The sequence below is a fragment of the Oryx dammah genome, unplaced genomic scaffold, assembly GCF_014754425.2.
Source record: "Oryx dammah isolate SB20612 unplaced genomic scaffold, SCBI_Odam_1.1 HiC_scaffold_27, whole genome shotgun sequence".
Taxonomy (NCBI): Eukaryota; Metazoa; Chordata; class Mammalia; order Artiodactyla; family Bovidae; genus Oryx; species Oryx dammah.
The window spans coordinates 71,250,141-71,264,803 of NW_024070211.1; the positions used below are offsets into that span (position 1 = coordinate 71,250,141).

The 14,663-nt window shown below is 37.2% G+C and overlaps 1 protein-coding gene across 4 annotated transcripts in view; it reads right to left on the reverse strand.

Annotated features, from left to right (window-relative positions):
- The window catches only part of NCKAP5 (NCK associated protein 5), a 1,043,181-nt gene that overhangs the window by 201,870 nt on the left and 826,648 nt on the right, over positions 1-14,663 (reverse strand). For all 4 annotated transcript variants that reach the window (XM_040228410.1, XM_040228409.1, XM_040228412.1 and 1 more), the window contains one exon: positions 8,844-8,960. In XM_040228410.1, the coding sequence (XP_040084344.1) occupies positions 8,844-8,960 (117 nt within the window). The remainder of the gene's footprint in view (positions 1-8,843; positions 8,961-14,663) is intronic.

Genomic DNA, 14,663 nt, shown 5'->3' on the forward strand with positions numbered 1-14,663 from the left:
CAAAACAAAACACATTTCTGAACAACCAATGAACCAAAGAACTGAAAAGAGAAAAAAGTATCTTGGAACAAAAATGGAAACACGACATAAAAAATATGAGATGCAGTAAAAGAAATTCTAAGAGGGAAGTTTATACTGATAAACACATACATCAGACAAAAGAAAGCTCTCAAATAAATAACTTAGCTTAAGAAACTAGAAAAATAAAGAACAAATGAGGCCCAAGAGTAGCAGAAGAGGGAAATAATAAAAATTAGAGGAGAAAAAAAATAGAAAAGATTAACAAAAGAATAATAAAGATTATCTAATGAAGAGCTTTTTTTTTTTTTTAAAACAGATCAACCCTTAGCTAGGCTAGCCAAGAAAAAAAGAGAGATGACTCAAGCAAATAAAATCATAAACAAAAGAGAAGACATTACAACTGATACATTAGAAATGCAAAAGATCATAAGAGACTACTTTGAACAATGATATACAAACAAATTGGACAACCTAGAATAAACTGAAAAATTCCTAGAAACAACCAAGCTACCAAGAATGAACCATGAAGAAACAAAAAATCTGAAGAGATTAAGAATGAGTAATGCGATTGAATCAGTAAACATAAACCTCCGAATAAAGAAATGCCTAGGACCTCATAGTTATTTGTAAATTTCTACCGAAGATTTAAGAAGAACTGGTGCCAAATCTTCCCACACTCTTCCAAAAGACTGAAGAGGAGGGAACTCTCCAAAATTCATTTTATGAGGCCAGTATTACCCCGATACCAAAGCCAGATAAGGACATTACAAGAAAAGTAAACTACAGGTCAATATCCCTGATGTATATACATGTAAAAATTCTGAACAAAGTACTAGCAAACTGATTTCAACAGCTCATTAAAAAGGTCATGCACCAAAATCAATTGGGATTCATCCCTTGGATGTAAGGATGGTTAAACATATGCAAATCATTAAGTGTGATATATTCTAATAATAGAATTTTTAAAACCCTATGATCATCTCAATAGATGCAGAAAAAGAATTTGATAAAATTCAACATTCATTCATAAAAAAACTCAACACCTTGTATATAGAATGGATATAACTCAACATAAAAACATCATATATGATAAACCCACAGCTAGTATCATACTCAGTGGTATTCCATATCTATAAAACCTAAAAACTGCATAACAATCTTTTAGATATAATCATGAATTGAATAAAGTTATAGAATGCAAAATCAACATACAGAAAGTCAATAGCATTTCAATATACTAATAACTAATTATCTGAAAAATATGCAAAAAATCCCATTTATAATAGTATTGAAAAGAATAAAATACTTAGGAATAAATCTTACCAAGGAGATGTAATATTTCTACAATGAAAACTATAAGACATTAATGAAAGAAACTGAAGATGACACAAATTAGTGGAAAGATAGCTTGAGTTCATAGATTGGAGAAATTAATATCATTAAAATGTCCATACTACTTAAGTCATATATTGATTCAATGCAGTCCTTATCAAGATTCCAGCAGCTTTTTTTTTTTTTAAGAAATAGAAAACAAATCCTAAAATTTGTTTGGAATCACAAAAGATGCTTAATTGGCAAAGGAGTCCTGAGAAAGAAGAACAAAGCTAGAAGAATAATACTTCCTGATTTTAAATTACATTATAAATCAATGGAAATCAAAACAGTATGGTATTGGCATAAAAACAGACACACAGAGCAATGGTATAGAATCAAGAATCCTGAAATAAATCCGTGCATGATATGGTCACTAATATCTGACAAGGGAGCCAAAAATGCTCAATGGAGAAATGACAAGCTCTTCAATGAATGGTGATGGGAAAACTGGATATTCACATTTAAAAGAATTAAACTAAACCCCTATCTTATATCATTCATAAAAATTAACTCAAATGGATTAAGACTTAAATATAAGACCTGAAACTACAAAATTCCTAGAATAAATCATATAGAAAAAAAAAAACAACCTCCTGGACATTGGTCTTGGTAATGATTTCTTGGACATGACACCTAAAGTTTAAGCAACAAAATCAAAACTAAATAAGTGGGACTATGTCAAACTTAAAGAGCTTCTGCACTGCAAAGGAAACCATCAGCAAAATAAAAAGACAAACTACAGAATGGGAGAAAATATTCGCAAGTCACATATCTGGTAAGGGGTTAGTATCTAAAGCAAAAAAGGAACTTACATAATTCAAAAGCAAAATATCAAAGCCAATTAAAAAGTGGGCAAAGGATATAAGTCTTTTTTCAAAGAAAATATTCAAAGAACCAACAGGTACACGGAAAGGTGCTCAACATCACAAATCATTAGTTAAATGCAAATCAAAATCATATGGGTTATCACTTTTCCCCTGTTAGAATCCACTATCAAAAAATAAGAGATAACAGTGCTATTAAGGTTGTGGAGAAAAAAAGAACCCTGTACACTGTTAGTAGGAGTGTAAATTGGTATAGCCACAATGGAGAACAGTATGGATATGATTCAAATAATTACAAACAGAACTACCATATAATCTAACCATTCCAGTTAAGGGCATAAACTCAGGAGAAATGAAAGGACTATACCAAAGAAGCAATTATCTGTACATCACGTTAACTTTAGCATTATTTATAAGAGCCAAAATGGGGAAACAGCCAAAGGGCCTAAACCTGTTTTCATAGATGGAGAAATTGATAGAGAAAATGTATTATATATGGTATGTATATTTTTGATTCATAACATATATTTATATATTTTTAGAGATATATTTATAAATATATAGATAGATAATAGAACACTATTCAGCCATAAAAATTATGAAATCTTGCCATTTATGACAATATGGATGCACCGGGAGGACATTATACTAAGTGAAATAATTTGGACAGACAGTAAAAATTGCATGATCTCACTTATATGTAGAATTAAATAAAAAACTAACTCATTGAGAGAACAGATTGGTGGGGGATGGGGAGTTGGGGAAACTGATAAAGGGGATAAAAAGGTACCAACTTCCAGTTATTAAGGTCAATAGGTTCTGGAGATGTAATGTACAGCATGGTGACCACAGTTAATAATACTATACTGCATATTTGAAATCTACTAGGAAATCTTAAAAACCGTCATTACTAGAAAAAAAATCTGTACATAGTGACAGATGTTAATTAGATTTATTGTAATGTCCGTTTTGCAATATATACATATATCAAATCATTATAGTGTATACCTTAAACATATACAATGTTATATGTCAGTTATACCTCAGTTAAACTAGAAGAATAAAGGCAATTAGATTGTTGCATACAAAAAACAAACCAAAAGAAACACCACTCCCAACATACACAAAATTAAATTCCATTAAAATATACTGAATGAAGGTTAAGCCATCAAAACATACGTTGAATATCTACTATGAACGATATTGTGGGTGGGTAAAATGCGACATTCAGCATAGCTGCTACCCTCAAGGAGATTTCTATTTAGGTGAAATAAAAGTTAACATGACATCCCGAGTTATGGGGGCTCCACTGTGTGACCTCCACCATCAGTTCCATGAGACTAGGATTCTGTAACTGCATACAGGACAATGAATGAGCTGCTTATTCTGTGGTATAGATTACCAACACTAGGGAAGCTCCAGCAGAGGAGAAGTTCAGTGAGGACCACCATGACTCTGGATGGCCCCTGAATGGCAGGGGAGTTAGACTGGTTCTCAGAAAGCAGGGTTCATTGCTTAAGGACAGGTGGAGAGGTGAGTGTGCTGTGTAGTGTCCTGTCAAATAAGACTCTTGGAGAGATTTACACTCTGAAAATAAATTCAGGGAAGGAAAAATACATCAGAAGCACAAGAAGAACTTAAAAATTGTTTCATCTCATCTGAAATAATAATATAAAACAAAACATTAGCAAAAAGAAGTCAATACTCTCAGAAGTGACAGCAAATTTTTACACCGTGGTTCTAAACTGTCAGATTCTCAACTGTTTGTAAGAATAATCTACACTATAACATTCTTTGCTTTCTATTTTGGTCCAAAGATATGAGTATAGGACCCTTTGAAATATCAGATAAAAAGGAAAAGAAAAAAAAAACTGTGTTAGGCAGAAAATATGAGAATAATGTCCTATCAATATAACGATAATACAGGTGTCCAAAAGAAGACAGGGCAGAATACACAAGAGAGGGGAAAGTTGTGAATACCACAAAGCAAGAGGCTTTCAGAAATGTGTAAATATGGTAGGCTCCTTACTGTGATTACACTGCAGAAGCCCCTGATCTGATTTGATCACAAGTGGGCCAGTTAATCAAAATGTCAGAGTACAGAATCAGAAAATGATCCTCATGTCCATTTGTGTTCCATGCAAAAGGAGCACAGATGGGAAGTGAAAGGGAGCAACTGGACCCAGACCATGGACTTAAATCTCCACTCTGTCAATTACCACTGGGTGGCACAGGCTCTTTGTGCCTAAGTGTCCCCATCTGGAAGATGGGTACAGACACAGTTCCTACCTCACAGGACTACAATGGAGAGTACACAGATGAACACTGTAAAGGTTGGAGAACAGTATTTGACATCATAAGCATTATGTGCTTGTTAAATAACATTCTTTTTTAAATAGGGCCAAGGCTGCTTCTTTTCCAGGGATCCTATTATTAGATCTTCCAATGTCTTTTTTGGCATCAAACACATGCTAGGTTTTGTTTTTCTTAACAGTGGAACAAGAACTTAAAACCACTTGAGAAGCAACTTCCATGCAGCATGCCTCTACATTTAATATAACTCCCCATCTCCCACAATTTTTTTTGTTTTTGCATTAGACACAAATATTGTTTGATCCCACTCTTTTAGAGATATGCCTTTACATGCTTTTGAAGCATTCAACTTTGTTTTATAGAAATAGTTCTTTTTGCACCACATTTCACTGGTTTATAATGTACTTAAAATTATATAATTACCAAGACAAATGATAGTCATATGAGAATGAGTTACAAACATAACTCATTCATAACTAAACTGGTCAGAGAAGTAAGTGTTCTTGGTAGAGAGCTCTCTGCTAGTTCAATGAATTGAGAGTGTTATTTAATATGATTTGTAAGTGGCAAAGGTGAGCATTATTTAATCTGACCAGTAAATTTGAATAAAGTTAGAGACTCCAATTCCATTAAGAATGTTACTTTTGGATTTTATTTGCTATACCAGTTTCTTAATTATTAGAATTTAGAAAATTCTTTTAATATAAAGGAACTTCTTAATCTGATTTGTTACTGTCCATAGTCCCAGAGATGCTTTACTGGAAACTGGAACCAACAAAGGAGTTTATGGCCATTCTTAAGATTTAAACTTCAGGTTAGGCTTCTTTTCTTTCCCATCACTGACCTGGTTCTCTTTGTAAGTTTCTGAGAATCTGACAATTAACCTTTAGAACTAACCCTTTTTATTCCTCCTATATCAGAATATGCTAAATAATATCCAGGTAATGCTTTCATTCTCTATTTTTGAGGGACAAAGAATTAAATATTTTTATAAATTATTTTCTTTTTCACTACTTAAAATATATCTACTAAACTCACAATGTGTTCAATAATCTTCTTTCTGTATCTCTCTTTAGGTAGCTACTTAGATTATACAGAATCATTAGGCTGTATTCAGCAGATGACAATTAATGCAGTTTTTTAAGATAGGATGAAAAATTGTACTGAACCTGTAGTCCATGGGCAGAACCTAAAACATCTATCATACTCAGGACTAGGCATACTGATGGATTTGCTGCACTCACCAGCCATGCCCTCCAACAGACTGGGCTGGACCAGCATGGTTGCCTAGTTCCAAAGCATCCACACAGACAGGAAACATTCAGAAGAGATAGGGGTGTAAACCTCCCTTCAGTTCAGTTCAGTTCAGTCGCTCAGTCATGTCCGACTCTTTGCGACCCCATGAATCACAGCATGCCAGGCCTCCCTGTCTATCACTAATTCCTGGAGTTCACTCAAACTCATGTCCATCGAGTTGATGATGCCATCCAGCTATCTCATCCTCTGTCGTCCCCTTCTCCTCCTGCCCCCAATCCCTCCCAGCATCAGAGTCTTTTCCAATGAGTCAACTCTTCGTGTGAGGGGGCCAAAGTATTGGTGTTTCAGCTGTAGCGTCAGTCCTTCCAATGAACACCCAGGGCTGATCTCCTTTAAGATGGACTAGTTGGATCTCCTTGCAGTCCAAGGGACTCTCAAGAGTCTTCTCCAACACCACAGTTCAAAAGCATCAATTCTTTGGCTCTCAGCTTTCTTCACAGTCCAACTCTCACATCCATACATGACCACTGGAAAAACCATAGCCTTGACTAGACAGACCTTTGTTGGCAAAGTAATGTCTCTGCTTTTGAATATGCTATCTAGGTTGGTCATAACTTTCCTTCCAAGGAGTAAGCGTCTTTTAATTTCATAGCTGCAATCACCATCTGCAGTGATTTTGGAGCCCCCCAAAATAAAGTCTGCCACTGTTTTCACTGTTTCCCCATCTATTTCCCATGAAGTGATGTATGTAAAGCAACTCTCCAGCTTACAGAATGAATCTGGGTCATTTATTTCAATCAACAAATAATTACAGAGCTTCCATGGGTGCAATGCAAAGCAAACTCAAATTGCTTCTACTTTAGCCTGTGCTCCATGATACGCATTTATGCCATCAGAAAGAAAAAAAAAAAAAATCACAGGTCACATGAGAACAGACCACCTGAAAAGCCAGCAACTTTGTCTATGATTGTGAGTTCTTATGTGTTAGAAGGCAGACATCACTCTTATTATTCTACCTCGCAGAACTACTAATATTGTCAGCCCGTCTTTTACAAAATTCATTTAAATTAGAATGGTTCCTGGAAAGGAGATCTATTTGGGGAGAAATAGTATGTTGGCAGAAAACACCCAATGAATAAATACTGAGTTCAATTGTTAGAACAAACACCATCCTCTGCCATTTGGATGTGTATTTAACAAATTTGTGACAGCTAATGAAACAGCTTACATATCTATGGCACATACTAGAGATCCTTAAAAGTTATTCCAGAAAAGCCTCAACTTAAAACAGGCAAAACGGAAAAGCTCATGAACACGCAACAGCTGTTAAAAGTAATTACAATATTGGATCTTGATTATAAGAGCAAACGAGATACAACTTTTTACAGACCCAAGATTCTCTCTGACCAACATTTATCATGGCTGGGATCAGGAAACAGAAGAGAGAGAGATTATTTTTTTCCACATAATTTGTGACCAATAAATTATGAATTAAGCACTAACAGATAAAGCAGAGAGAAAATTAATTTAAGAGATGAGATCTATTTTACAATTCAGAGAGCTCTTTTCATTTGTGTGTGTGAGGGATTACATTTTGAAGAGAGGCCTTACCAAACATCTTTCTATCTCTGACATGAACTACAATTTCTCATTATTTCCCTGAGGAGTCAGGCGAAGATGTTTGTGTCAAAGTTCAGAGGGTAAATTAGCAACACCGTCTCAACCATCTGGAAACATGCTGAACTTTCTAGATGACAGAAATGTTCTATATAAACACTATCTAATATGGTAGCTGCTGGTCATGTGTGGTTTTTCAACACTTGCAATCTGATGAGTTTGACATAGAAACTTAATTTAAAATTTCAATAGCGCCATTTGGCTAGTGGCTACAGTACTGGACAGGCTGCTGCTAAGTCACTTCAGTCATCTCCGACTCTGTGTGACCCCATTCCCGGCAGCCCACCAGGCTCCCCCGTCCCTGGGATTCTCCAGGCAAGAACACCAGAGTGGGTTGCCATTTCCTTCTCCAGTGCATGAAAGTGAAAAGTGAAAGTGAAGTGGCTCAGTTGTGTCTGATTCTTAGCAACCCCATGGACTGCAGCCCACCAGGCTCCTCCGTCCATGGGATTTTCCAGGCAAGAGTACTGGAGCGGCGTGCCATTGCCTTCTCCGACTAGACAGGCTAGTCTAGAGCATATCTCTTTCTTCGTCCCTTTAGTCAATTAGATCAGGCAGCTGGGGTTTATCCTTCACATACCGTACACTGCCCCTGTGAAACCCCACATATTCTATGCCAGCTTGGTCTCAAAAGGGCTCTGAGCAAGGCTCAGTGGAGCTTGTTTGAGCAAATATGCACATTAAGAGGATTTTTTAAAAAAAATAGGCAATGGCAAATATCAGCTTTCTAGACCCCTCTGCCAATCCACGTGTCTTCCTGCACTCAGATATATTTTCTAGCGCTTTCTCAGGGACAGCTTCAAAATGATTCAAATGATCTGACTTTCCATGACTTTGCCTGTTATAAAAGCAACTGAAAGAGTTCAGTGAGAACACCTAGACAAAGAGAACCTGTAAAATACTGAGGCAGAGTGGAGGAAGTCTTAGCTTGTGAGGAGGCAGGCTGCATAGAGAGAGATATGAAAGCACAACAAACCTCAGCTGTTTTTTTTCTTTTTATTACAGAGTGTTCGAAATAAAGAAATGCTCTTTGGCCATTACATAAAACTCTGCCTTGCTCATCATGGCGTGCAAACGTACTAATACTGGTTCCCAAAGCAATCAATTATTTTCTGACTCCATTTCCCAGATTCATTGAGTTAACCAGATGATACTCTGATTGTTTCCTTTTACCTGTTTATTGTTTGTTGATGCATTTCTTTACGAGTCAGAAATTTAAGAGATGTTCAATTTTAATGACACCCCTTGAGAGGGGAGAAAATGGATGTTCTGAGGCAGTATGTCTTGCCCATGAAGACAGTGGTAACTTTTGAACTTAAGTCACTTCTTGTCAATAGCATTTCAGTAGTGAAGACTGTTTTCCACAAAAACACATACCTGGAGGAGATCAGAAGTTGGTCTGATTCGCTGTTGGAAAAGGATGCTTAGCGTTCGATTCTGTTGTTCCAAATCAAACACTCTTGTTTTCAACTTTACACATTCCTCCCTGAGATCCTGCAAAAAACACATTGAAAGAAAAAAAGAAAGTCTATAATTGAAAGATACCTTTGCATATTATAACCATATTTCATCTGCTTATTTCAGATACATTAGTAAAAAATAGTATTTTTAGTCTTCAAACCCCCAGAAATAAATCACACATAATATTTTCTTCCACAGCCCACTGTCTGATAGAATTATTATGTTCAGGAAAGCCAATTAAAAAAAAAAATCAACAGCAACAAAACAGCACCTTGAAATCAGAAATGCATTAATCTAGCATGCTATTTTTAAAGATGGTAAATCTCAGCGATATAAAGTCAATTTAAGCTTCCACCTATATATTTGGCCTTTCACGGTCTTCATAAAAGCAATCATCAAGCACAAACCACAAGGACAGTAATGTTTTTGCAGTGAATAGAGATTTGATGAACTAAAGAAACTATCACTTTTGACGGAGCCCTTCGCTGTCATTTGTGGAAACGAGCTGAAACTCTCAATGCGGTTGCTAATCGAATCAGTGATGCATTTAGACGGAGTGAAGCAACTGTGAAGTGAAGGCTTACAGGGCCGCTTGGAACTTTCCCACCCTCTACATTAGTGGACTTTCATTTTGTTTGGGGGTGTTCTGGTCTTAGTGCTGGGGAAGAAGTGGAAGAACCATACCTCGGCATCCCCTTAGAGCAGCTCTTTTGAATAACAGTTAAAACACCATCGAGAACTCTCCCCCAGCTTTCATGAGGGGAGCTGAGAAAACGGAGCTTTAGGATTCTCTGGAACCCCACCAAGGAGCTTCTTTCCAAACAAACTTACAATAAAGACACTTGTACTGACTTGTCTACATCCTCTGATGAGGTTCAAGAAAGACCAGGTAGAATAAAGCCCCAAGGCAAGGTTCTTCAAAAGCTGACCCTTTTCTGTATTTCAAACTTTATCTTACACTATTTCATGATTTTTTTTTTATAGGCTTCTGCTCTTACCATGTGAAGAATAAGGGTCTGCTTCTTCTCGAAAGAGCCATGCATTCTGACACCATCCTTCCTGCCTCACCTCCCTCTGGCTTCTCATCCACCTCCTCATTCTTCCAGTCCAAGTCTGGCTCTTTGGGTGACATCCAGCTCAAATTCTGTCCCCTTCCTGATGTTTTAACCTGGCATCCTCCACTTTTATCTGCTCCCTTTTCTGAACTCCAGTAAGCCCTCAATGCTTCTTCTGTGACATTAGTTAATGTCACATACTGCTTTATGTTGTTTTCTTTCATTCTTTGGACTTAATGTTGTCAATTAGGTAACATGTTCCTCAAAAAGCATAAGAAGATACAGAAACACCAGCATGAGCATATTGTCTGACACTTTTCTTTCATCATCTAATACAGTACCCCACAGAGTAGTGGGAGCTTAGTAAACTTGTGTGATTATGTTGTTAAAGGGGAAGATTATGGTGATATCTTTTACTCTCTAGTGATGGTGGGATATACTACTAGTTTATCCATCTATATATTCTGATGTGGGGCAACTACAGATTGGGCAACTAAGATCTTACTTAAGGCTCTGCAAGCAAGACAAAGTGCCAGTCCACAGCTCTGCTCCCCAGAGTCACAGAGGTTAGTAGGCGTGTGCCATACATAACCATGTGGCAACCTGAGTGTGCAGCTAGAGAGAGATCTATTAGTATCTTCCAAGGCTTTACCTGAGGAGCCTCATCATTTCCAGGCTTATCCAATCCATTTACAGAAGGCAAAGAGACAGGGCATGGTATAATAGCTCAATGCACAGCTTATATTATACTCCCCTCACCTTTTTAGGTATATAGGAAACCTATGCTTAGGATGTTTTCAACTGATTGCTGCCTCTAATGAAGAGTGGAGCAAAGGAGCATCATGTCAGAACAAGGCACCCAGGTACAAGCTCTAGGAAGGCAGTGGCTGTAAGTTAGGGGCAGTGGGTGTGTGCACACGTAAACATGCATGCCACTTGGCAGAGGCTCTTTTGGAGGCCTAGGCACTGCTCAAATTAAAAGGCTAGATTTGTTGTCTTTATTTAGAATTCAACCTCTGTGTTTCACTTATGCTAATTTTTGCTCTTAGCATGTATATAACACTCCCTGCTCCCAAACACTAATTGTTTTTACTACTGCTAATTAAGCAATTAATAAAACTTGACTGTGAGGTAAATAAATATTAATAGTACCTGTTGGGTGGAAAAACACAATCATTCTTTCTCACTTGCAGGGGGAGGGGTGGAGACAGAAGCATATGAGTGTGGATTTGCAAGGAGAAAGGAGACTTGTAAGGAATACCAGCAACTGTTTTTAGCAGCAAAACTGAAAATAACTTGAAAAGATCTCTTCAGATGAGTTTTTTAAAAAAAGGAAGGGAAAAAATCAATATATTCTATAACGAGTTTTTGTACCAGTGCCCAAATTTCCATGGCCATTACTATTACTTAAGGCAGTAAAAGTTCATTAGCAGGAACACAATTTATTGACCTTGAGAACCATTTATCACTCCTGGCTTATCTAGAACAGTACACAGAAGAGGGGAAAACAAAGGGCTTTAGGAATGTGATGCAGGTCTTATCATCGCTGACCAATAGACATGAGCTGCAGAGCAAATTTGTAGACATTAAAGAATATTCTGTGTTGTTCTAACATTCTTCCTTTCTTCACTCAAGCTGTGGATGGTAAATGATGCCAGACAGCTCTCACCCCAAGAAACTGTAATCAAAACCATGTGTGTACCCATGTACATACACATAAGTCAACCAGACTGGAAAGATGGAAAGAGAGAGAGAAAAACAACAATTTTTCTGACTACTACAGTGAGACCTGAACAGAGAGTGTCAGCTGACTGTCTTTTCTTCCTCTGGGCTCACAATGAGAACCCACTGACATAAAGGCACATAGGACATTTTGAGGTTGGGTAAAAGGACCATTAATGCTGACTCTGTCAGTTACAGAGACGGGAACTACACTATGTCTCCCAGGAAAGGCGTTAGAAACTAAAGAATTTTTCTGTTTAGATGCCAGCCTCTGAGATCATGGCTCCCTATAAGGGCTGGACCATCTGCCCTCACGTACAACCCTTCTTTTTCTCTGACTCCCTTGTACCTCTCAGGTCTCAAGAGGAGGACCTCACTAAAAATAAAATATAGGGTTGTGTCTTTTGAAGCAAAAACAAGGGAATATGTTGTATAATTGTTATCAAGAAGTAAACAATGCCAAAGATTTGACTACATTTCATCTCATGTAAGCAAGTACAGTGGTCTTTGGGTTCAAGGAAATAGCCGGTTTTATTCGTAATCTGCATGCCACTCTCAACTGAAAGCAAAGTAAGACATTACAGCTGGATGTGTGGGGAAAATATACTGAGCAATGTGGTATACTGGCCTAAAAGGGTCCTGTGTATCTTAATGATCCCAAGCCACAACTTCCCTGGAGGATCCATACACAGCACTCCTAACAAGTTTCCCCTGTGCTTGGGGCTGAACGAAATTCTGGATTCACTTTATGCACTTAGAGCAAAACCATTACCAGCTCCAGGCTAATGGAAAGTTAGGAAAATGTTGGTTGCTTAGAAGCTTGATGTATACTGATATTACTATTAGATTATTGTTCAGAACTACTGAAATTTGATTTTATCATGTAAAATGCTATTATACTGGTATAACTATTTCAGAGGTAGTATGTATTATGGGAATACACTGGATTGAGAGTTAAGGGGCCTGGACTCTGGTCCTTATTACCCACACAATCTTGAGGAAGTTACTTACTCTGGTTATGCCTCAAGTTTCCTCATCTGTAAATGGAGTTACTGCACAAAATCAGGCTTTCAAAACAAGGGATGCCTCAGCTGCTTCATGAGATGGCTTGTCAAGGGCCACCACCTCAATCCTTCCCTGAGACTTACTATTACCACCACATCCACCAGCCTCTCCTTGTCACAGTCCTTTTCAGTGTCTGTCACTCATATCCCTATCTCTTCTAAGAATGCTAATACTTCAGTTAAAAAAAAAAAAAAGCCATTGCTGGAAAAGATTGTTCACCTCTCAGGCCAACCAAGGACCTCAACATCAAACACTTAAAACAGTGAGACAGGTAACATAATAGTATCACTGAATCAGGTCAGTTCTGATCAATGGGAAGTGCTGAGTCTTGTGGCAAACTGAATACTGGAAGCCTTCATCCAAAAGGCATTCGGATTAAAACATTTTTAATCTGAGTGATGGCTAAACAGTTGATGCAATTACAGTAAATTGAGCCTATTATCAAAGCTAGTTGACAAGTTCAAGATTAAATGTTCACTAAGGTCCCTGGCAGTTGGGAAATTCTATCATCCAAATATAAGACTGATTCTGAGAAAGCCTGATTTGGAAAGAGCTCCAAATTTACAGTCCTTTTTGACTCCATGCAAGTCAGATCCTGGATGTCCTTGCTAGCAAGGGCTGGCAAGGCTTCCAAAAGTTTTCAGAAATCCACCTGTGACATTGCCCCTTTATTTCTTGCAATCGTATGTGACTAATGATTGGATTTCAACCCATCTGTTGAATTTCACAGTGTTTCCCTGCTTGCTGAACTACAGTGGGGAAAACATTAAGTGACTGAAAGGGATTGTGGAGGCTGAATGGTGCAAAGGATAAGTGCATGGAGTAGGAATGCAATAACCCCAGGTTAACATGTGGGCTTTGCCACTTGTAGCAACTAGAACCATGGGGAAATTATCTTCATCGTCCTACTCACAAGACTGTGGTGAAAACCAAATGATTTTCTGCATTTAAAGTGCTAGACATGGAGTCTGATTCCTTGAAAGAGTACAGTAAATATAAACAGACTCTAAGGAAACCAGATCCTATACACACCATTGCTAGAAAAGTACACCCAGATGGCCCAACTGCTCTTTCTACAGGGGAAATACATAGGAGTTGGGAGTTCTTTTAGTTTAAAGCTACAAAATTGTGTTCTGCTTCTATTTGGATGGCTGTGTTGCTAGATTTCACCATATAAGAGCTTTAATTCTTGTTGGAAAATTAAAAAAAAATACCATGAATATTTGGTTATTTTAAAGAACATGAAAATAAGACCCAGGTTGTTGATATCCTGTAAAATAACTAGAAGGAAAAATGCCTTTCTTCCAATTTTGTGTTAGTGGCAAAAATAAAAATTTTAAAAAGAACATAGAAGAGTTAAATTTTCAGTGCATGTAATTGTCTTAATGAAGACAAAATATATTTCAGACAAAAATATGAATTTGGCTCAGATTACTGATTGCACTTACAGGCTTGTACCTATGATTTGGAGGCATAATTGGAACTGAGCTGTGTTAAATATTGTCACTTTAACATTATTGATCTAAAGGAGGAACAGTCAGCTCTCTTAAGAGAACCTGTAGATTTTTTAGATAAACTGAATTACTTTACTAGGACATGATAGGTATCAATACATTTAACAGAAACTGCTAAATTTATAGAAATAATTTTTTTTTTCCTATCAGTACTTAGAAAGGAAATATACTCTGTGATTTCAAGATACTTATCAGGGCCAATTCACAGTATGCCAGCAATATACTTTTTTGGTTGCTGAGGGAGGCACAGAAGTCATGGGAGATTTGCCTTTGTGTCACAATAAATGATATATTCCATAACTGTATGGTTATGACTATAATTTCACCTCAAGGATTTGTGTGTGTGTGTGTGTGTGTGTGTGTGTGTGTGTGTGTGTGTG